This window comes from Bos mutus, chromosome 18, assembly GCF_027580195.1.
Source record: "Bos mutus isolate GX-2022 chromosome 18, NWIPB_WYAK_1.1, whole genome shotgun sequence".
In the NCBI taxonomy this organism is placed as follows: domain Eukaryota; kingdom Metazoa; phylum Chordata; class Mammalia; order Artiodactyla; family Bovidae; genus Bos; species Bos mutus.
Genome location: NC_091634.1, coordinates 55,056,681 through 55,082,065, shown reverse-complemented (window position 1 = coordinate 55,082,065; position 25,385 = coordinate 55,056,681). Strand labels below are relative to the sequence as shown.

Sequence of the window (25,385 nt, the reverse complement as noted above, 5' to 3'; positions counted from 1 at the left end):
GCTGGGGCCGGCCCGCGCCCCCGCGTCCCCGTACCTCGTAAAGGTCCCCAGAAGCCATGCCAGGCTGCGGAACTTGGCTCGCCGGCTGTGCGCGTCTGCTCGCTCGCGCCCTCCGTGCGTGTGCGCAAGGGGGGCCAGTGTGCGCGTGTGTGCGCGCGTGTGTGTGTGTGTGTGTGTGGTGTGTTGAGTAAACTGTGTTTTTGCAGAATGACAGGCTTGGGGGCTGCCTATGCGCAGAATCAGAGCGGGCGGCGGCGGCGGCGGGGCTGGCGTAACCGGCAGCGGCGGCGGCGGCGGCGGCGGCACGAGCGCGGGCAGCAGCGACGGCCGCGCAGCGCGCCCAGGAGGCACCGACGCGGCCCGAGCGCCGCGGCCCCCGCGACCCGGCGACCCGGCGGCGGTGTGGCTGCGGCGGGCAACGGCTCGCCCCGGCGCCGCCTGCAGGAAGCCGCCCCGCGCCCGCCGCCGGCCCGGACGCTGCTGCCACTGGGCGAGTCCCCGCCCCCCGGGAGCCCGGCCCGGCCCCCCGGGCGGGCGGGCGGGGGGGGAACGGGGGCGGCTGCCGGGCCGCGCCCCGGGGGACCGGTCCCGGAGCCGAGGAGCGCCCAGGCCCGCCCCGCCGCCCCGGGCCGGCCCCGGAGGCGACCGGTGGGGCTCCCCGGGGGGTGGCGGGCCAGGTGCCCGCCGGGCGTACCCGGCCCGGGACTGCGAAGGGGCGGCCGGGAGGCAGGTAGAGGGCTACGAGGCCCGGCGGGGAAGGGGCCCCGGGTGGGCTCAGCCAGCTCCCGGGGGCCTCATCTCTTGCCCCGCAGCCCCGGGAGGGAGTGGGCGCCGCCCCCGGGAGACTTAGCCCCTGGGGACCGCGCGGCCCTCCCCGGGCCCATAGCGCCTCCCTCTAGTCTGGGTGGTGAGATGTGGAGGCCACAGGAAGAGGGACGAAAGGATCCCTCCAGAGACGCCGAGAGAGCCAGGACAGCACCCCGGCAAACCCTGAAAAGTCTTTGGAGCCGGGCGTGGCCTTCGCCCAACCTCCCCAGCCCCCATTCATCCACTCATCCATTATTCAACAAGCATCTTCCAAAGTCTACCCGACTGCACCGTGTCCCCGGGTAGGCGCGACTGGGACCCTGCCCTCAAGGGACTTTGACTCCAAGAGGAGTGAGGAACCACGCGCACGGGAGGAGGATTCAGTCGCTCAGCCAGAAGGCGCTCCTACTGTGTGCCAGGCTCCAGAGCCGGGGGAACTCTGAAAACCAAACTCGTTCTTAAGTCATCTCTTCCTGCTTCATCGTGGACACCAATTCTGTTTAAAGATAGTGAACTCAGGACCTGGGAAGGCAGGCTATTGAATTTGGAAGAAAGGTCTTCCTCATTCTAGCCCCAGAAATGCCCAGTTGGTCATTCTCCAGCTGTGGTGTGGACTTAACTCATATTCTCCCTCGGTCTTTTCCTATTTGAGAGACTCTGGACAAGTCACTTTACCTCATGAGGCTTGCTTTCTCTATCTCTAAATTGGAGATGGTAGGACACCCCTAAGGTGATGTGAGAATCGAATAGAGGATGTCTGTATACACAAAGTGGCCTATTCCAGCAGAATTCCATAAGGTTACTTGTGTCTGAATTTGGGCCCTGAACTGCCCTTGTGAAGAGGGAGATGGCAAAGGAGAATTATAACAAACAGAAAGGTTTGATCCATAGATTATCAAAATTTTTTTAAGTCATCACATCTTTCTATTAAAAAAAAAAATCCCACAGAATCTGGAACACAGGGTTTTCATGTCTGGCTCATTCTAGGAATAAATACATGGGCTTTTATATGCTGTCCCCTGTGCCTAGAATGTCCTTCCACACTGAATCCATCTGGAAAGCTCCTCCTGCCGAGGCTTGTTCACCTATGTATCACAAGCATGGCAATGTGATCGTTATCCCTATTGCTGGCAGAGAGTGGGTATACAATGACTGTCAGACTATACCAATACAACAGATTTTATACTAATGTCTAGTTAAAATCCCATATTAAAATGATGAAGGGGGAAAGGGGTGAGGGGTGGAAATAAACAAGAAAGTGTATTTGGTTTAGAAACTGGAAATTGCTATAGCAGTTTTCTTCCCTCTTCATACTGATATTTTCCCCATGGTCATGGTTTTAAATAAGAATATTAATAATAGGCAGTTCTCTATCTGTAGGTCAGAAAACAAATTTTAATGATCCTTAATTTGTACTTGGGAATAAATGCACCACGATAGCATGAGGATGTAATTTGGAAGTAGAAGACAAGAAAGAAACTGGGTTTGGAAATAATACACTCAGCCAAATTTGAATATATAATCAGTAGTTTTACAAAAACACCAAAAACTTCACTTGTGCTGGCCAAGTACTCCCTGGGAATGTGAGCACAGTTTGAAAAAAAAGAAACCTTAGTCTAGACAACAATTGTTTACAGAGTTCACAGAAGGAGATGTTCACTGTGGATTGGCATGCTCAGGGAATATTTTATGGATGAGATAGTATTGTAATGGATCCTGAAGACTCATAGAAAAGGAGGGACTTTGGAGAAAAAGACAAGGGTAGATGGTAGGCAGTGCTGCAATGAGATGGGCATGAGAAGACCAGAAGATTGATTTGTGGAAGTCACAGGACATTGGATAATGAATGTGGGTCTGTTCATGGAGAGTCTTGAACACCAAGCTAAGCACCTTGCAATTTAGCCAGTCAGCAGGGGGAAACTGGATGAAGACTTTTGAATCCATCAAAAGCATGTGGCAATCAAAAGTGTGTTAGAAGACAAATTCTAGAAGAAATATGAAGAACAGACTCCAGGGGTTGAGGTTAGAGGTAGGGAGACCAGTCGCAGTGGTCCAGTGTGGTGGAGGTTGAAATGAAGAAGAAAAACTGGATTTGCAAGATGTTCAGAAGGAAGAACCTGGCGGCCACAGACTTTCATTATGGTTACTCCATCTACTTCCATAAGGTATTTGATCCACATCAACAGGACTTGATGACTAACAGGATGTGTGTGTGTCTGTGTATGTGTGTGTATGTGTGTGTGCATAATTGAGGGAGGGGGTGAGCAACTAAGGAAAGAAAGGATACAGAGATGACTAAGGTTTTAAACTGAGTGACTGAACTCCCCATCCGTCATAGCACCATTTTATTTTGAGCTTGCCCCCAGACCATCGCTGGCTTCCAGAAAGGCCAGATGCTTCCTAAAGGATTAAAAGGAAGTCCTTCACCCTCTGAGGAAAGGCCAACCAATGGACAGAACTGCTCCAGGTTCTTCGGATGACTTAGAACCACTGTTGCTCATGGAGAATGGAAGATACCTACCATCTTCCACAAAATGGGACAGACTCTTCATACTAGTCACAATGAAGGGCAACTGATAGAAACTCAAACTAATTTAAAACACAGTTTATTGACTCACATAGATTAGAAAAGGATGGAGTTGCTCTCCAGGTTGGCTGGCTTCAAGGTCTCTAAGGATGTAAGATGTCCTCTGTCTCCATGCTACACTCTTTCCTGTTGGAGATAGACTTCCCCAGGCAGCTAAGAATATGGCACCTGGCAGCTCACATCTGGAAAAGGCAATGGCAACCCACTCCAGTACTCTTGCCTGGGAAATCCCATGGACAGAGGAGCCTGGTGGGCTGCAGTCCATGGGGTCTTGAAGAGTCGGACACGACTGAGCGACTTCACTTTCACTTTTCACTTTCATGCACTAGAGAAGGAAATGACAACCCACTCCAGTATTCTTTCCTGAAGAATCCCAGGGATGGGAGCCCAGTGGGCTGCCATCTATGGGGTCACACAGAGTCAGACATGACTGACGTGACTTAGCAGCAGCAGCTCACATCTGAGCTTAGAGATCTCAACTGAGTATTTCAAAATCCTAGGGAATGTTTCTGCTTGGCCACTGTACATCATGTGCTGGTATGTTGGACAGATTACTGTAGCCAGTCACTAATAATGCTCTATGATTGGCCAGTTTAAATCACATCTCCACCTATCCCAGCAGGAAGAGTGCAATGATTGATTGCTTTGCCAGAATTACCTGATCCCAATTGAGAATGTGCAGAAGCCCAAAGAAATGGGGGAATGAAAGGATGCCGGGAAGACAGATGTTCACTATATGCTAAAAGAAGCTTGGGGAGGAAAGGGAACTTAGAAACAAGGGAAGTGGCTGCGTGAAACATGCCCTTGTGATAGAGCAAGAATGGACAGTTTAGTACCCAAGGATACACTGTATCCTCCACCCTGACAGTGGCATTAGAAAGCCATACTCTTCTCCTTCTGGCATTGCTTGAGACCTGATCTTGACTTCCTATATAGCATGGTTGAACATTTGGGTTCTAGGTTCACATTGCCTGGGTTCCAATTCTTGTATCATCACTGCTAGGTGTATGCTATGAGGCTCTTTACTTAACCTCTCTGTTCTTTCATTCCCCAAAATATTTATTGTTACATAATAAGTTATCCCCAAAACTTAGTAACTTAAACGAAAGGCATTTCTTATCTCACCGTTTCTGCGCATTAGGGATCTGGAAGCGGCTAAGCTGAGTCCACACTCAAGGAGAGATGAATTAGCCTCCACCATCTAAAGGAAGGACCATCAAAGATTTTGTGGACATATTTTAAAACCACCATACTGCATTTGTAAATTGAGGTGATAGACAACCCATAGAGTTGTTTGGAGAATTAGATAAGATAATCCATGCAAGGCACCTGCCACTAACAACGGCTGAATAATAGTATCTGTTATAATTAATATTACAACTGCTACTGCTGGTTTTAAACTTGCATGTGTCATTAATATCTTTGAATGTCCAAGATCCTGTAGAAAGGCATTAAATAAAACCTTCAAACAATATTGTTTTCATGCCATATAGAAACCCTTGTTGCTAATTAAACCTTATTTTTAGCATTAATTTTAAAACATTTTATTTCAATGATGATGATGACGATGATGGTAATACAGTAGTAATTGAAGTAAATCTTACTTATTCAGTGTCTACAGCATGTCAGTTGCTATTCTCACTGAACAAAACAAAAAATGCCCTGCCCTCTAGGAGCTTACAGTACAGTGGAGGAGACAGTGAATCAAACAAGAAAACAACATATATATGTGACATTATTTCATGGGCTCATAAGAACTACAGAGAAAAATGAAACCATGTAAAGAGGCAAAAACCAAAAAACTGAGATGGGTGTATGCTTGGGAGAGGGTACTGGTTTAGATAAAAATAAGACCTCACTGAGGTTGTGACTTTTGAGCTGAAACCCCAAAGAAAGTGAGAACATAAATCCAGTCAGAAGGCAGAGAATGTCAGAAACCAAAAACAGTCAAGGCAAAGCCCTGGGGTTGAAGAAACTGTGTGTGTTCAAGGTCCAGCCATGAAGCAAAGTGGCTAAAGCTGAGCAAGCGAGAAAGAGCACAGGTGGAGGTCAGTCTGAGACCTGACCGAGGGCCAGGTATATGGAGGGCCTCGGAGGCCAGGTAAAGAATCGAGATTCCATGCTCAGTGATGTGAGAGGTCATTGGGGAAGCTTTGAACAGGGGATGATATGATTGGGTCACTTGGCTCCTGGGTAGAGACTGCAATGAAGGGACTCAAGCGGGCTGCTGGATACCATCCTGGAAGTCCAGGTGTGAGATCCTCGTGGTGTGGACTAAGGCAGAAGTGTCAAGACAAAGAGAAGTGGTTGGATGGGAGGTGTCTACGGGGATACATGGGCTGTGAATAACATAGAAGAATCCTACATTTTTAAAAGTCTTTATTTTATTTTGTATTTATTTTATTTATTTATTTTGGCTGCACCATGGGGCATGCATGATCTTAGTTCCCCAACCAGGGCCCAAACCCATATCCCCTGCATTGGAAGCAGAGTCTTAACCACTGGACAGCCAGGAAAGTCCAAGAATCCTAAGTTTTTGGTCTGAATGTCTGGGAGAATGGAGATGCCATTTACTGAGATGTGGAAACCTGGGGAGAAGTGTATCTGGTAGGTTATTTGTATTTGTATTAGGTCTGGGTGAGGGGAAATCAATAATTCCATTTTAGAGCATGCTAATTTTGAGGTAAGTTTAGACATCCAAATGGAGATGAGGGAAGAGTCAATATGTGAGTCAGGAACCCAGGTAGGGGACTTCCCTGGTGGTCCAGTGGCTAAGACTCCCAACTTCCAGTGCATAGGGCCTGGGTTCGATCCCCCTTCAGGGAACTAGAACCCAATGCTGGAACTGAGTTCAGTGATGTGCCAAAACTAAGACCCAGCGCAGCCAAATAAAAAGTAAATTAAAAAAAAAGAAACCCAGGCTGGACACAGTGGCAGTGGTCAGCACACAGCCGGTAAAGACTAGGCATAGACCTGGTGGGAAAGAGGGTGTCAGATAGAGCCCTACAGTGGTTTAGTAGTTAAAGGTCAGGAAGACGGTGAGGAGTCAGCAAAGGTGTCTGAGAAGGGGTGATGGAAATAGGAAGGGAGGAAGAGGGTGTGGCATCCCAAAGCCAACTTAGAGACAGGGGACCTCTCATTAAACCTCAGGGGGACAACGGGGGAGAAGGGGACTGATCGTAGGATCCAGCAACGGGGAGAGCTTCGGTGACCCTGACAAGACCCATCTTGCTGGAGCAGTAAAGTTGAAAGCTAGACTGATGTGAGTTCAAGAGACTTGGGCAGAGAGGAAGTACAGATGGTGAGCACAGGTGACTCATTCGAGGCCTTTTTCTATAAAAGAGCAGAGAAGTGGGTCGGTAGATGGAGGCAGGCATCGGATGCCGGAAGGGTTTTTAATACAGATGATATGACCACATGTCTGAACAATGATAGGAATGACACAGTCATGAGGAGGAAATGGTCACACCGCGAAGAGAAGAAAGAATTGAAGGAACAGAGTCTTTGAAAAGGTCCTGGCGAGGGGATACAGAAGGCCAAGGCAGAGGGCCCAGCCTTAGGAACACAGAGTCTGTCTGCAACGGGTTGAATAGTGCCCCCCTGAAACCCGTGTCCACCTGGAACCCCAGAAGGTGACCTTATTTGCAGATGTAATTAGTTAAGATGAGGTCATACAGGATTCGGGTTGGCCCTGAACCGATAACCAGTGTCCTTAAAATAGAGACAGACAGGGGGAATGCCATGTGACAATGGAAACAGTGATGGAAGAAATGTGTGTAGAAGCCAAAGAATGCCAAGGATTGATCGCAATCACCAGAGGCCAGGAGGGAAGAATTCTTCCCCAGAGCCATCAGAGGTAATGTGGTCCTGCTGACACCTTGATTCCAGGCCTCTAGACCCTAGTCCTGTGAGAGAATAGATTGTTGCTGCTTTCAGCCATCGGGTTCCTGGTGAGCTCTTACGGCAGCCACAGGAAACTAATACACCATTCTCTGCACACACACGGCAGGCCAAGTGTGTGGCTGCAGATGAAGTCACTGGCAGGTTTGGAGCTCTCTTCTGTGATTTCTATATTCCCCATGAAATGAGCCATGAAATCATCAAATGAAAGCAAGGGGAAAGGTATCAGATAGGGGAACTTGATTTGCCTGGAACAATACTTCTCCCAAAACTAATAACACCCCTCTTTTTCACTGTTCAGGCTATCTAGATTTAAAATGAACATGTGTAGTTCTTCTAGTGTATGAAGACAGATTTTAAAATATGAAAAAATGACTTAGGTGAATTCCCTGGCAGTCCAGTGGTTAGGATTCTCTGCCTCTACTGCAGAGGTCACAGGTTCTAACCCTGCTCAGGGAACTAAGACTCCTAGCCAAGGAACTAAAATCTCTGGCTGAGGAACTAAGATCAGGCATGCCCTGCAGTGAGGTGGGGAAAAAAAAGGTTGACTTGGGGAAAAGAGGAAATTGACTAGGAAAATAGGGTGGTGTTGCTGGGAGATACTGAAGGCCCACTGGATATGTGGTCATAATTTAATCAGACCCTTAGGCTTGGTTATTCTTTATCCAATCATATTCCATTGTTCAGGGGCAAGCTGGGCATTGGGTTTAACCAAGGGTGGGATTCACCGTGTGAGTTCAGTGGAAGGAGAGAGGAAATGGAGTTAAGAATATATATAAGGAAGTAACTGTAAGGAAAGAATGATGGTAACTGAACCTAAGCTAGATAAGGAGGTCTGTGATATCATGTGGGCTGGGCAGAGGTGATATAAACAAAATTGTTGGTCAGTGAGTTGGAACAAAGATTGTGCAAGTGAGAAGGACTACACCAAGTAACAGGGCTCTTGAAATGGTGCAGTCAGTGCTGGCAGGGACCACTGTTGAACAACTACCTTGAGCTGCATGCTTTTCTGTTTTTTTTCCTGTTGTTTTTTTTTCCTTTGGCTACGCCGCTGGGCTTGTGGGATTAGTTCCCCAACCAGGGATCAAACCTGTGCCCCCTGCAGTGCAAGCTCAAGGTCCTAACCACTGGCATGCCAGGGAAGCCCCCACATGCTTTCCATGTATGACCATCTTTTGTTTCCTTTGCCTCTTTCTTGCTACCCCTATTCACAATGAAAGACCTTGTTGTTGTCCCAGCAAGACAGAGGCAGGATCCACCTACAGAAGCTTGATGACCTTAAGAACAAAGAGTGGCTCCAAGGTAAGAACTGAGGGGCAGAAAAGACCACAGATATTGGGGCTAGAAGAGGGACTGAGAAATGAGAGAAGGATAATGAAAAGAAAAGACCTCCTAGGATCGCAACCGAGGTAGGCTTTGAATCACCTTAATTGAAAGGGAAAGTGAAAAGATGTGTTGAGCTCTTTTTGGACGCCAGTGATTTTTGGTGGAGTGAGTCTGCCTTTCCTTCTAGGCATGGTGTACAGAACTCAACTATTACATGCAAGCTGTATCATTTTAATCATTTCAACAAGGTAAGAACCATTGGCCCGTTTTATAAATGTAAGAATCATGATGCTGATCATATGCTCCAGAAAGGGCAGATAGACCTTCTGTTGCCTGAAGTAGGCTCAGACTCCCTGTGGGATATATTCATGAGAAAAAGTTATTTTTGTAGAGACCATGAGGCAAGAAAGAAAACCCAAGTGTTTGCCTGTAAGCCATGACTAAGAACTGATCCTCTGACTTTGAAATCCTGCAGTAAGAGATGCGTGAATACTGGGAGGCAAACAATATCAGTTTTTAGGGGTGTCTCTGTGTATGTGTGTTGTAAGAAGAATGAACCTGGACTCAAATTTGTTGACCCAACACTACTTTGTTGGGACTTCCCTGGCGGTCCAGAGGTTAAGGCTCTGAGCTCCCAATACAGAGGGCCTGGGTTCGATCGCTGGTCAGGGAACTAAGATCCCTCATGCAGCAACTAAAACCCGGCACAGCCAAATGAATGTTTTTTAAAAAAAACACTGCTTTGTCTAAGAAGATCAAAATGCAATTTTTTGTATGTAGTAAATCAATGACATTACTGTGATATGGGTATGTCTCTCAGTGTTGTTTAAAGTGACTAAACTCTATTACAGGCTCTCAACTTTGGGTCTCAGGATCTATTGGTGCTCTTCAACAAGATTGGGAACGCCAAAAGGGCTTGTGCTCATGTGGATTATAGCTACTGTTATTTGCTGTTGGAAACTGAGTTGAAAACATTTTTAGAACAGGAATTTACACACATAAAAATAAGACACCAGCACACACTCCGTTAGCCTCCAGAGGAACACAGTTATCTAGAATCATGCTGCTAAGTCGCTTCAGTCGTGTCCGACTCTGTGTGACCTCATAGATGACAGCCCACCAGGCTCCCCCCCATCACTGGGATTCTCCAGGCAAGAACACTGGAGTGGGTTGCCATTTCCTTCTCCAATGCATGAAAGTGAAAGTGAAGTCGCTCAGTCGTGTCTGACTCTCAGTGACCCCATGGACTGCAGCCTACCAGGCTCCTCGGTCCATGGGATTTTCCAGGCAAGAGTACTGGAGTGGGGTGCCATTGCTTTCTCCACTAGAATCATGAAACTTCTAGAAAAGTACCGCATGCACTGGTGAGAGAATGAGAGTGGAAAAGGCGAAAGTTTCTTGGTGTTATTATGAAGATAGTTTTGACCATGGGAGTCCCTGGAATGCTTTCAGAGACCCTGAGAGACATGGACCACTCTTTGAGAATTACAGTTCTACAGGATCGGGTAAAAGGCTGTATCTGTTGTGGGGAAGGTCGCATCTTCAAGGGTTATATGGATGTGTTTCTTTTCTAAATAGACCTAGACGGCATGCTTCCTACATCTTAGGATGTGAGCATGTGTGTTCTCACTCACTCTTCTCCCCTTTTCCTCCTCCTTCTCTCCTTCTCATTCTTCTCTTTTTAATCTTTTTTTTTTTAATGAAAAATTCCAAACTTATGCAAAAGCAGAGAGAAAAACGCAGTAAGCCTGCATAGACATACCCAGCACGAGGTACTGGGCTCACCAGCCTGAGCTCACTCTTATTTCATCTCTTCTGTCCCATTCCCTCATGCAAAACACTAGATTATTTTCAAGCAAGTCTAAGGAATTACATCACTTTATCTGAAACCGTGTCAATACACCTCTCTAACACAGAAGGACTGGCATCATGCAACTGCATCTCCACCATCGCACGTGGCTGTTGTTATTGTTGTTATTTGGTCACTCAGTCAGGTCTAACTCTGTGACCCCAATAGACTGTAGCCCACCAGGTGCCTCTGTCCATGGGATTTTTCAGGCAAGCACCTAGATTAACACTAATTCTTTTTTTTTAGTTGGAGTATAATTGCTTTACAATGTTGTGTTAGTTTCTGCTGTACAACAAAGTGAATCAGCTCTATGTATACATATATCTCCTCCCTCTTGGACCTCCCTCCCACCCCTCTAGGTCATTACAGAGCACTGAGCTGAGTTCCCTGTGCTATACAACAGATTCCCCACTAGCTATCTGTTTTACACATGGCAGTGTATATATCAATCTTAATCTCACTAATTCTTTGATATTATCAAATGTTCAGTCGATGTCCAAATTTCCCCAGTTGTCTCATAAATACTTAGTCACAGTTGGTTTGTATAGATCATGGTCCCTGCCTTTTTCTCTTGCAATGTATGTGTTGGAGGAACTAGATCATTTGTCAGCAGTGTTGTTCAGCATGTGCTTCTGTACCCAGTAGCTCCTCTGTGTGGGTCGTTAGATCTAGATTTGATTTTGTTTGGGGGGAAAGAATACTTCATAGCTGGTGTGCACTCCCACCAGGAGGCACATGGGGTCTGCTTATCTTTTTCTGATTTTAGCAGCCACAGAGATACTGATTTCTGCCTAGATCCATATCATTAGGGGTTGCAAAATGAAGATCATCTATCACCTCTTCGTTATTTATCAGCTGGATACTTGTATGAAATCTTCCCTGATCAACTGTTTGATTGCCCTGAGGCATATCTGTACAGAAAAGGCTGGCTAAATGCTTTGTTTTTTCCTTTATGAGTTGGTTCTCCAACAGCCTCCAAAAGGTCATAAGGTATTTGTCTTAGTGTCACGTTGAACTCATTAATTCTATCGTATTTAGTACATCTCACCCCCTTCTTATTGTTCCTCTTCTTATTGCCCAAATGGCCCCTGTTTTTGGCCAGCGGGAGCCTCTTGCAGTTGGTTCCTGAATCTTTCAATGCATCCTCAATTTCTGGTATGAAAAGATACTCAGGTGTCATGACCACTTCCCGCACCAGATCTTGAATCCACCATGTCCCCAGTGATCCCTGGTTCTTCTCACTGAGAAAGGTCGATGCCATAAAATGAACACCAACTTGTAGCTGTGGGCTGGTCATCGCTTCTATACCTTTTCAATGAATAAAGCTAGAAACTTTTTACAGTTCTTTTAGTCCTTAGGGTATATCCCACAAAGGATTTCCAGTCACATTTCTTTGTTTTAAAATCACTTGGAATAAGTTCTCCATGATTGGTTAAGTCAACAACTCACTACACGTTTAGAGTCATTTGTTTTTGTCTTGATTTTGATGTTTAGAAATTACATTTTTACATCATTCCAAAATTAAATCTGTAAACAAAGTATATTTAGGGAAACCTGCTGTTGTGGTTCAGTCTCTAAGTCACATCCGACTCTCTGCAACCCCACGGACTGCAGCACGCCAGGCTTCCCTGTCCTTCACCATCTCCTGGAGTTTGCTCAAACTCATGTCCATTGAGTCGATGAAGCCATCCAACCATCTCATCCTCTGTCGCCCTCTTCTCCTCCTGTCCCTGATCTTTCCCGGCAGCAGGGTCTTTTCCAATGAGTCGGCTCCAAGTCTAGCTTCTACCGTTTTCCCTCCAGTCTGTTCCCTCCCTCCACTTGCAGGTAACCATTTTATTTTATGGTTTATGGTTGAATTTTTTAACACAAATAAAAACGCACATACATTCATATACCCCATTTCTTAGATAAGTATTGGTATACTATGCACACTTTTCTCCACCTTGCTTTTCTCATTCTCCTGTAGCTCATTCTTTAGCATTATCTACAATTACTATTGTTACAGCTGCATAATACTCCATGATGTGTAGTGACATTGTCAGTCGGCCGCCTTTTGCAGTTACAAATAGTACTGCAGTAATTAGCTTTATGCCCGTATCCTTTTTGAATATCTGCTTGCCTGTAGCAGGATTTCAATTCTTTGAAACTTGACTTCAGAAAATGTACTGACCATTATAATCTGTTGGGAGAGAGGGTGCCCAAAAGCAAGCCCTACCCCTGTGGACAGGACGCTAGGTTTATTTTTACTTCTGAGAAGGGTACTCACTGCAACTGTCGATCATTATGGCAGGGAACTAACCTGGAGGTAACATATGGGTACCTGCAACGGGGAGGGAACCTGAGGCTCCACGAAAGAGAAAGCCAGTAGAGGAAGCCACTGGAGAAAAGGTGAAATGAGGTGGGCCTCTACCAGAATCACTCAGTCTAGGGAGCGGCCCTGGCAGTGCCAGCTGGGCACTCAGGGAGAGGAACCTGGATCCGTGGTCTCTGAGGATAGCAGAATAATGAGTTGGAACTTTCTCTGTGTTCAGTGTCTCTTATCTCAGAGTCTTCAGTTTTGTGAAATGTTGCAGTGCTGTCTTAGTTATGCTATGGGAAATTCAGAGTCAAGCCTGTATGTATGATTGGAATGCACTGATAAAGCAGAAAGTAGTCATCTCTCCTTATGCCCTGCCCCCAAGGCAGCAGAGTGGCAGCTGTGCAGCTAAAGGGAACACAGTGGCTCGTGATTCCGGAAAGTCAGTTCATGCTAACCCTGTAGAAATCCTTGTGGCACCAAGAGTGGGGTCATGGAATTAAGAGACGGTCCAGGCTTGGGTCCTTATCAACCTGCTGAGTGGAGTCAGACTTCCTGATGAAGGATGGCCACAGAAAAGGCACCCAGATGGATAGACACTCACTCGCAAGAGGTCTTCTCTTTTGAGCAGAAAAAGACCATTGTGTGTTGACTGAGGAAATATTAATGATAGAGCCTTATGTGATTAATAAGCAGTCTACAAAACAAGGTGTTTAGGGTGCCATTTTTCTAATTAACCATGTCTAAAATGTAAAATACTGACTTCTGGTGTGTAGATAGACACATCAAATTGGAAATGATAGCAATGGACTTAGAAGGGGTGATGAGATCATGGGTAATTATTTTCTTTGTTTTTAAATTTTTGTATTAAAATGCTATTTCAAAATAATAAGAAATAAAAAATACCTAACAAAAAAAATGGGCAAGGCAAGGGAATTAGTGGGCGATATAGAAATGAAGAAATATGAATGGGCAATTAACTTAGGAAAAGACTATTCAAACAGACTTCTTATTAAAAAAAATTCAATGAAAAAGAACGGCAAGCTGGCATTTTAATTCATCAATTGATAATTTTTAAAAATTAGTCCAATAGTTAGGATTGCTAAGGATATAGAAGAAATGGTTTACATACAATGTAGGTAGGAAGCTATTAATAAATTGTTGCTATCTTTTCTGGAAGGAAATTAGACATTGTTTATCATTCTCCTTAAAATGGTCATACCTTAAGTAATTTAACTTCCACGAATTAATCTAAATTAAAAAACAGATATTTAAATAATGACATGTTTAGGAGTATTTATTATAGTCATTTATAATACCAAAAATAATTAAACTGTAAATGTCTAAAAGGATAATATTCTTTAGGCAATTAAAATCATGATCTTTAAGAATAGTTATGAACATGAGAAAAAGTTGACTGGAAAAGGCAGATTACAAAATAGTATATCTAGTATGATTACACTTTTATTCATAAAATTGTGTGTGTAAATGTGCAACAGTGTGTGTGTGTGGTAAAATGTTAATAGTGATTGAATATAGATGGGTATTTGGGTTTTCTTCCATAGACACTGTTGGATTTTTTAATGTTCTATAACGAGCAAAATCCATATACACGTAAACAGACGCGTTTATAGACTCAGGATATGTTGCTTAAGGAAATGGTATTTTAAAAGTAAAGCAAGGTTCAAACTATTATATATAGAATGGATAGATAATAAGACCCTACTATATAGCACAGGGAACTACATTCAACATCTTGCAACAAACCACAATAGAAAATAATATGAAAAAAGAATGTATCAGATCAGATCAGTCGCTCAGTCGTGTCCGACTCTTTGTGACCCCATGAATCGCAGCACGCCAGGCCTCCCTGTCCATCACCAACTCCTGGAGTTCACTCAGACTCACGTCCATCGAGTCAGTGATGCCATCCAGCCATCTCATCCTCTGTCATCCCCTTCTCCTCCTGCCCCCAATCCCTCCCAGCATCAGAGTCTTTTCCAATGAGTCAACTCTTCGCATGAGGTGGCCAAAGTACTGGAGTTTCAGCTTTAGCATCATTCCTTCCAAAGAAATCCCAGGGCTGATCTCCTTCAGAATGGACTGGTTGGATGTCCTTGCAGTCCAAGGGACTCTCAAGAGTCTTCTCCAACACCACAGTTCAAAAGCATCAATTCTTCGGCGCTCAGCCTTCTTCACAGTCCAACTCTCACATCCATACATGACCACTGGAAAAACCATAGCCTTGACTAGACGGACCTTTGTTGGCAAAGTAATGTCTCTGCTTTTGAATATGCTATCTAGGTTGGTCATAACTTTCCTTCCAAGGAGTAAGCGTCTTTTGTATGTATAACTGAATCACTTTGCTGTGTACCAGAAATTAATGCAATATTGTTAATTAACTATACTTAGATAAAATAATTTTTTTAAAAAACTAAAGCAAGTTTTGGAAGTGGAAGTTTACAGAGAAATGTGAGAGGAAGCTGGAATTATTGCTGTGGAAATGGGTTGGAGGTGGAGACATCAGTATGGACTCATGTTTAGCTTAACACAGATGCAAGTAGTTACATATATAAAGCTTTATATCCACACGTTAGTGTGCACACACGTTATCTCCTTGCTCTGTCAGCTGAGAGGGCAGAGAAGTAAGGGCCTGTCAGGTGCCCTGAGCACACGTGATGCCCAGATCTTGGTGTCTAACACCATTCTACAGTAAAAAGAACCAGAGCTTCTCAGAGAAATGGCTGATTCCAGAACTAAGGCAGAAAATATACAAAATGAACCGAGGCTCTCTTATAGTACCAGAAAATTAAAAAGTACTCAAAATGAATAAATAAACCCACAAAGATGAGAGTATGTCAAAGAAGCCAAGTGAAAAAGCTTTCAAGAACCAAAGCTGGGACAATTTGAGTGACAAAATAAATTTAGTAGTACTGGATTATATCCAAAGTATGAAATAAATATTCATGAGTCAAAAGCTAATATAAATGAATGGCTAAATAAATAAATGGGTTAGAAGAGGCACATTTTCCTGTGCAAAGAATTCCAAATAGTTTATGCAGATATTCCACACTCAAGGAGTTGCAGCATAACTCCCTACTGTAGTGAGTTCTTTCCAAGAGTGTGGAAGGCAGCGGGGAGAGGGGGGCAGCGGGGTGGGGAGAGTAATTTTAGAGTGGAGACACCTGACAAACACATTCTCAGCCAGGGTCAAGACCAAGGTCAAAGAGTGACAAGTCAAGCTGATAGTAGGCACCCTTGATATGACGTGGTGAAAATGGCACTCTACTTCTGGAGCCTTCTTCTCAAAAACTGAAGATCCCATTGTAATCCAGAGAAAACTATCAGACAAACCCTCACTGAGGGGCATTCTATGAAATATCCAACCAGTACTCCTCAACGTGCATGCAACATGTGGGCATGCTCAGTCATGCCCGACACTTTGCGACCCTATGGACTGTTGCCCACCAGGCACCTCTGTCCATGGAGTTTTCCAGGAATGGGTTGCCATTTCCTCCTCCAGGGGATCTTCCCCACCTAGGGATCCAACCCACGTCTCCTGCATCTCCTGAATTGGTAAGTGGATTTCTCAGGACTGAGACAGCTGGGAAGCCCCAGTACTTCTCAAAAGCTCATCAAAAACAAGGGAAGTCTAAGAAACCATCACAATGAAGAAAAGTCTAAGGAAGTACAATGATTAAAAGATGATTAAATGCAACGTGGTGACTTGGTTGGGATCTTAGAACAGGAAAAATAATGACATTGGGTAAAAATTAACGTCATGTAAGTAAAGTATGGCCTTTAGTTAAGAGTAATGTATCAGTGAAAAGTGAAAGTGTGTGTCACTCAGTCATGTCCAACTCTTTGTGACCCAATGGACTGTAGCCCCTCCAGGCTCCTCTGTCCATGGGACTCTCCAGGCAAGAACACTGGAGTGGGCTGCCATTCCCTTCTCGAGGGGATCATCCCAACCCAGGGACTGAACCTGGATTTCCTGCATTGCTGGCAGATTCTTTACTGTCTGAGCCACCAGGGAAGCCCTATTAGTTGCTAATTGTGACAAATGTATCATACTAATGTAAAGCATTAATAATTACATTAGCTACTGTTACTAAAATGTTAATAATAGGGGAAACTAGGTGAGTATGTAAGCAATCTTTGTACTATCTCTACAATTTGTCTGTAAATGTAAAACTATTCCAAGAAAAAAAAAATTTTTTTTTAAGCAAGTCCTGTAACAGAATACAATAAAAGCATTTTCAGAAATTATCTATTCAGGGCTCTAAAGGAGGTCATTAAAGACAAGGTTTTTTCTGGAGAAAAACTTTATTATATTGATTTCAATTAACAGTTTTGCTTTTTAAAAAAAGTGCACTAAGAGAAGGAGTATTTTTCTTTTCATTAAAGAGTGAAATATTACATTTTCCCAAACATACAGATATCCATAAGATTATAATTTCACTCAACTGAATCACAAAGTAAAAGAGAACATAGTGAATTCATCCGAGGAAAAGGCACATCTGAACAACAAGAAACCTGGAAAAAGGAAGAATCCAGGAAAGAACTTGCCTCGGAAGATGAGCTACTCCTAAACTGAGAAGAAAACGGGAGGTTTTTTGATTGGGATTCTCAAAGGACAAAAAATAATCAGTTCTGTAAATAAGGATCAGAGTGTCCTGAGAAAAGACAAAGACTAATAAGCAAAAGAAAAAAATTAAAAGAGACATGAGGTACACAAAAGATTTCAAGGAAATTTGAAACGTTGTAGATGAATCAAAATCAACATCGTAGACAGTACATGACGGTATGTAATATGGACAGCGAACCTGAGAGCAGTTCTCAGAACTTAGAAGAACAGAGCTTGAGATGAAGACAGAAAGCATGATAGTCATGGGACATGGAGAAAAAAGGTGACTTTTTTAAGTGCCACTAAACAAGAGAAAAAACACGAAGAAAGGTCTGAAGCTATAATAGAAGAAAGCAATGATGAACAAAAGACTTACCACTTTAAAGTAACTTTAAATGTTAACCACTTTATACTAAGAAAGTAGTCATTTTTATGTAAAGACAACACAATAACATTGTAATATGAACATGAACTCAGAAAATATATTTCTGTTGAAAAAAATTACCTAATTATATATTCCAATCCAAAAAAAAAAAAAAGCCTCAGGAATGGACTTATCTATGGAGATCAGTAATAAAACACTGAAACTTGTCATAATAGTGAGGTCTAAATGTGTTTTCAGTCTGTTTTTACTACTGAAAGTGAATGTAAAAGTAACAGTGTAATAATATCGGGGACTAAAATGTGTGAACAAGGGGGAAGCGAATACTTTTTCTTGAATGGGAGAAGGTGGGTTGGAAAGCCCAGATTCCCCTTTGCTCCGGACCCTGCAATTAGAAAAAAAATCAGATGGCAAATCTGAAACAGTAAAGATAACCTCTATAGAATTTACATGATGCATTAGCTTCCAAAATACAAAGTTAATATCGTCCACAAACCGCAAGAGAGAATATAGAGATAAAAAATAGGAAACTTCAGTGAAGATGACAGGAGTAATAGTTATAACAGTGACAGAAGTAAATGGGATAAATGCCCCCCAAAAGAGGCAAAGACTCCTAAATTAGGCTGCAAAAGCATGTTAGGCCAAAAACCACAGATGAGCCTTGAACAGACAATGTGGAGGTTTAGGGGTGCTCACCCTCTGCATGCAGTGGGAAATCTCCCTTTGGCCTAAAGTTGGATCTCTATATCCATCATTTCTCTGAATCCGAGATACCTCCACATCTGAGACACTGCATCCTTGAATTCAAACAAGGGATTCTCTAGTACCATAGTTTTTACTATTGAAAAAAAAATCCACCTGTAAGTATATCCCACAGTTTAAACATGCATTTTCCAAGGGTCAACTGTATTTTTTTCACATATAAATATAAAATATAAATGATATAACATGTTTAAAAAACAAAGGACTACAAGAAAACATGGACTTGCCACGTGGTGCTAGTGGTAAAGAATCCACCTGCCAATGCAGGAGAAGCAGGAGATGCAGGTTCAATCCCTGGGATGGGAAGATCCCCGAGGGTAGGAAATGACAAACCCACTCCAGTATTCTTGCCTGGAAAATCCCATAAAAAGAAGAGCCTGGTGGACTACAAGTCCATGGGGTTACAAAAAGTTGGACACAACTGAGTGACTGAACACACACACATGAGAAGACATGGTATAAATGAAAAATTAATATTAGATGAAACAGAAATCTAGGGGCTTCCCTGGTGGCACAGTGGCTAAGGCTCCACGTTCCCAATTCAGGGCGCCAGGGTTCCATCTCTGGCCCGGGAACTACTCGCTGCAACTAAAGATACCACACGCCACAAGGACCGAAGATCCTGTGGCCACAACGAAGACCCAGCCAGTCAAATAAATAAATGATAGTAATTTTAAAAGAAATCTAGGAAAAATACGGAATGTAAAAAAGTGGACATTATATAGTCATATGGGACATAATTTGAAATGAAGACATGGTGCATTGTTCAGCAAATATTTATCAATTCCCACAGCTTTTTGGAACAAAAAATACATGAAACATTTAATGTTAGCTACTACTACAATTTAAAATATGTCTAAAACTTTCTTGAGTTACTCTGTTGTGTACAACATTTCATTTAATATATTAAGAAAACAACAATGCATTAGAAATACAATTAAAAAAAAATCTGACAGAACCACTGTAATTTTGTGAAAGGTCAACATAACATTATTGCTTTTGGAAGGTAAATTAGGCCAAAAAAAATCAACAAAAATATAAAGGATTTAAGTCATAAAATTAGTAAGCTTAATTTTTAAAATGAGGTGAGGAGAGAGTATATTTTCCTAAAATTACAGAAAATTTACAAACATAAAACACATAATAATAAAATTCACTAATAATAATAAATATATAAATATATTGTATATATTGTATAATAATAATTCAAGGATAAACACATAATAAATAAAATTCAAAAATGCAGTACAATTACACATTGATCGCAGACATTCCTTGAGGATATCTGATCCTGAGAATAACCTTTTAAAGTAAATCCCCTTAAAAGGAAGTTCAAATTTTCACAATGAGCACTGAAGAAAAGTTCATTTGTCTTGAAAAACGAAACAAAAAGTTATCAAGGTAAGTTTATTTTAGTACACATTTAATGAAATCAAAGAACAAAAAATATTGATTTTGGCGTATTCTCACAAATCTGTGATCTCATGATGCAACACCCTTTTTGTTTGAATAATATTACTAGAATGATTTTGCTGAAAAAAACTCAAAACTTTTATCAGTTTCCCAAGGATCATTTCAATGCTTTTGTATTTAGATATCTGTTCCTCCTGGTGGCTCAGATGGTAAAGAATCTGCCCGCAACGCAGGAGACCTGGGTTTGATCGCTGGGTCAGGGAAAATCCCTTGGAGAAGGGAATGGCTACCCACTCCAGTATTTCGGTCTGGAGAACTCCATGAACTGAGGAGCCTGGTGGGCTACAGATCATGCAGTCGCAAAGTCGGACATGACTGAATCACTAACACTTTTTCTTTCCTCTGATACTACACACCATCATCTTGAAATTTTCCTCTTCTTTCATTTAAATTTGGGTGATTCTAACAGTTCTCCAACATCACCTTCAACCTTATAAAATCTTCAGGCTCTCTTTCTCATCAAGTATAACATGCCAGCTTTGTTTTGTCAGGAAAATATCCACTAATCGACTAAAGGAAAATGATCAACCAAAAGGCCAGGTAATGACCCTTGTATTACCAATGAAAGGACCTTTAAGACGAGATCAATTTTATAAATGATTAATTCATCAGTGAATATTTCATGTGAATACAGTTTTGCTCCCCTATACAACTTCATGGCAGGTTCCCTGAAGGCTCAGTGGTAGAGTATCTGCCAGCCAATGCAGGAGACGCAGGAGACGTGGGTTTGAGCCCTTGGTTGGGAAGGTGCCCTGGAGAAGGAAATGACAACCTACTCCAGTATTTTTGCTAGGGAAATCCCATGGACAGAGGAGCCTGGTGGGCTACAGTGCATGTAGGTCGCAAAGAGTAGGACACGACTTAGCGACTGAGTATACACACACACATGTATTAATACAAATTCGAAACTTCAGGGAGTTAGACATTGAAGTCTCCTCTGAATGTAAAACAAACCATCCTGCATAAGCATGTGTGAGATGTCAAAATTGTAATGACAGCTTATTTAGAAGTTAATTGCAATGAAAATAGATAATATCAAAACTAATTGATCATGCTGAGGTTTGACAGAAAACAACAAAACTCTGTAAAGCAATTATCTTTCAATTAAAAAATAAATAAATTTTAAAACCTAATTGAATACAGTCAAGGTGTCAAGCAGGGGAGGAATTTACAGAGTTAGTCTTCCACTATTAAGTAATATGGAAAATAAATAAACTAAGCATTTAACTTTAAAAAAAAAAAAACAGGGAAAAAGATATGGAATCTAAACATAAGGAATTAAAGATATAAATTCATCTAAACTCTGATTCATTGAAAAGAACAAGGCATTCCAAGGCGGCGCTAATGGTAAAGAACCCCCTGCCAATGCAGATGTAAGAGAGATGCAGGTCTATGCAGGTTGATCCCTGGGTCGAGAAGATCTGCTGGAGTGGGAAATGGCAACCCACTCCAGCATTCTTGTCTGGAAAATTCTATGGACAGAAGAGCCTGGCGGGGAGACGAGTCTGGCGGGCTACAGTCCATGGGGTCGCAAACAGTGGGACAAGACTGAGCACAAGGCTAAGAAAAGGAAGGGAGGAAGGGAGAGAGGTAGGGAGGAAGGGAAAGAGAAGGAGAGAGAAATGAAATGAGAAAGAAATAAGAGAAGCAGAGGGAAAATAGAATAAACAGGGCACAATTATATAACGCTGCTGCTGCTGCTGCTAAGTCGCTTCAGTCGTGTCTGACTCTGTGCAACCCCATAGATAGCAGCCCACCAGGCTCCCCAGTCCCTGGGATTCTCCAGGCAAGAACACTGGAGGAATGGTAAAAAGGTCTCCTTCAGTAGAGATTAGGTTCTGGAAGACTTTCAAAGTCCATTTGGTCTTAAAGTGCAATTAACAATACAAAGTGACCGCTATCGCCATCTGTTGGTGGCAGACAGAGTTGACGTCCTTGTTCGGCTTTGTTTCCATTTAAGAAATCTTATAAATCAAAGTTTCCAAGCTGTTTTAAATTTATAGCTTCTGAAATATTTTAAATGGAACAAGATACCTTAGATGCTATGACAGTTAATTTTTTTCAGTTTTAATGACATTGTTTTATTTCTAATATTGCAAACAATACATGTTCATTGAAGACAATTAAAAATACATAAAGGCATAAATTAAGAATTAGCAATCACTCATAATCCCCACCCCCAGAGATAACCATCATTATCACTTTGATTCACTGCCTCTCAATGTCTACATATTTTTAAATTGGGGTATAATTGGTCTACTTCACTATATTGGTTCCAGGTATACAACATAGTGATTCAATATTCCTACGACCACCTGATCTGCCTCTTGAGAAATTTGTATGCAGGTCAGGAAGCAACAGATAGAACTGGACATGGAACAACAGACTGGTTCCAAATAGGAAAAGGAGTACGTCAAGGCTGTATATTGTCACCCTGTTTATTTAACTTACATGCAGAGTACATCATGAGAAACGCTGGACTGGAAGAAACACAAGCTGGAATCAAGATTGCCGGGAGAAATATCAGTAACGTCAGATATGCAGATGACACCACCCTTATGGCAGAAAGTGAAGAGGAACTAAAAAGCCTCTTGATGAAGGTGAAAGTGGAGAGTTTAAAAAGTTGGCTTAAAGCTCAACATTCAGAAAACCAAGATCATGGCATCTGGTCCCATCACTTCATGGGAAATAGACGGGGAAACAGTGGAAACAATGTCAGACTTTATTTTTCTGGGCTCCAAAATCACTACAGATGGTGACTGCAGCCATGAAATTAAAAGACGCTTACTCCTTGGAAGGAAAGTTATGACCAACCTAGATAGCATATTCAAAAGCAGAGACATTACTTTGCCAACAAAGGTCCGTCTAGTCAAGGTTATGGTTTTTCCTGTGGTCATGTATGGATGTGAGAGTTGGACTGTGAAGAAGGCTGAGCACTGAAGAATTGATGCTTTTGAACTGTGGTGTTGGAGAAGACTCTTGAGAGTCCCTTGGACTGCAAGGACATCCAACCAGTCCATTCTGAAGGAGATCAGCCCTGGGTTTTCTTTGGAAGGAATGATGCTAAAGCTGAAACTCCAGTACTTTGGCCACCTCATGCGAAGAGTTGACTCGTTGGAAAAGACTCTGATGCTGGGAGGGATTGGGGGAAGGAGGAGAAGGGGATGACAGAGGATGAGATGGCTGGATAGCATCACGGACTCGATGGACGTGAGTCTGAGTGAACTCTGGGAGTTGGTGATGGACAGGGAGGCCTGGCGTGCTGCGATTCATGGGGTTGCAGAGTCGGACACGACTGAGCGGCTGATCTGATCTGATCTGATCTATTATAAAATGATCACCATGGTAAGTCTAGCTATCATCTGTCACCATACAAAGCTATTACAATATCATTGCCTATATTCTGCAAGCTGTACATTTCAGCCTTGTGACTCCAGTACTCAGAGGCACTGGAGATTTGTACCTCTAAATCCTCTTCACCTATTTCACAGATTCTCCCCAACTCCCTTCCATCTGGTTCAGTTCAGTTGCTCAGTCATGTCTGACTCTTTGTGACCCCATGGACTGCAGCACCCTGAGGCCTCCCTGTCCATCACCAACTCCCAGAGTTTATTCAAACTCATGTCCACTGAGTCAGTGATGGCATCCAACCATCTTGTCCTCTGTCCATCTTGTCCCCTTCTCCACCCACCCTCAATCTTTCCCAGCATCAGGGTTTTTCCAACGAGTCAGCTCTCTGGATCAGGTGGCCAAACTATCGGAGTTTCAGCTACAGCATGAGTCCTTCCAATGAATATTCAGGACTGATCTCCTTCAGAATGGAATGGTTGGATCTCCTTGCAGTCCAAGGGACTCTCAAGAGTCTTCTCCAACACCACAGTTCAAAAGCATCAATTCTTCGGCGCTCAGCTTTCTTCACAGTCCAACTCTCCCATCCATACATGACTACTGGGAAAACCATAACCTTGACTAGACAGGTAACCACATTTATTCTCTGTATCCAAGAGTCTGTTCAGTTATATTTATTTGTTTTGTTTTTCAGCTTCCACATATAAGTGAAATCATATGGTGTTTGTCTTTCTCCAGGTTATTTCACTGAGCATGATAATGCTCCAGGTCCATCCATACTGTTGCAAATGGCAGAATTTCATTCTTTTTATGACTGAGCAATATTCCATTGTGTATATATACCACACTTATTGATGGACTTCGGTTGCTTCCATTATCTTGGCTATTGTAAATAAGGCTGCGATGTTTTCTTTGGGAAAATACCCAGAAGTCAGATTACTGGATCATATAGTAATTCTATTTTTTAATTTTTTAAGGACTCTTCATACTGCTTTCCATTGCGGCTGCGCCAATTTACATTACCATCAACTATGTGCTAGGGTTCCCTTTTCTCTGCATCCTTGTCAAATCTTGTTATTCACTGCCTTTTTACAATAGTTTTTCTGACAGGTGTGAGGTGTCATTGTGGCTTTGATTTGTATTTCTTTGATGATTGGTGATGTTGAGCATCTTTCGATGTTTCTGTGGGCCCGTATGTATGTCTTCTTTTGAAAAATTTCTCTTCCGGTCCTTTGCCAATTTTACAATTGGGTTGTTATTGTTTTTAATGTTGAATTGTATGATTTCTTTGTACGTTTTAGTATTAACCCCCAAGAGACCTAGAGTTTGCAAAGATCTTCTACCATTCAGTGAATGGCCTTTTCATTTTGCTGATAGTTTCTTTTTCTGTATAATCTATCTCAATTAATCTTAAAATCTTAATGGAAAAATGAAAATGTGTTGGAAATTATAAATCACTAAAATTGACTTGGGAAGTAGTGAATTCAAAAACACAAATGACTATGTAAGATATATTTAAAAAAAAAAAAAAAGCTTTCCTCAACATATTTTAGGACCAGAGATTACAGGTGAAACTCTTTTAAGAAAGTACCTATACTCTTGAAACTGTTCCAAAATGTAGAAAAAGAGGGAGACTGATTAATTTATTAATCTCTAATTAATTAATCAGCATAACTACAACACCATTAAAAACTGACAAAAATACCCCCATAAAGAAAATTTAGAGATAAATTACAATATTTAATATGGAAGAAAAGGTTAGCTTAAAAATTATAACAAGACAAATAAAATTATATAGCCAAGAATATCACACTGTGTCCAGTGAGCATTATTTCCAGATGTACAGGATAATTCAATATATGAAATCATCAATCTGATTCACCATGGTGATAAATCCAAAGAGAAAAACTCTATGAGGATCTTTAAGAATAAAAAGAAAACACTTTGAAAAATCCAAGTGCATGTCTAATTAAACAATCCTAACAGTAGAGTTGGAAAAATAATTCATAAACATCAGTAAGATTT

General features: G+C 42.3%; 1 protein-coding gene across 1 annotated transcript in view; it reads right to left on the bottom strand.

Annotated features, from left to right (window-relative positions):
* Positions 1-883, bottom strand: part of CDYL2 (chromodomain Y like 2) — a 170,166-nt gene extending 169,283 nt beyond the window's left edge. The window contains exon 1 of the mRNA XM_070388662.1: positions 35-883. Coding sequence (XP_070244763.1) covers positions 35-58 — 24 coding nt within the window. The 5' untranslated portion in view covers positions 59-883. The remainder of the gene's footprint in view (positions 1-34) is intronic.
* Between the last annotated feature and the right edge of the window lie 24,502 nt (positions 884-25,385).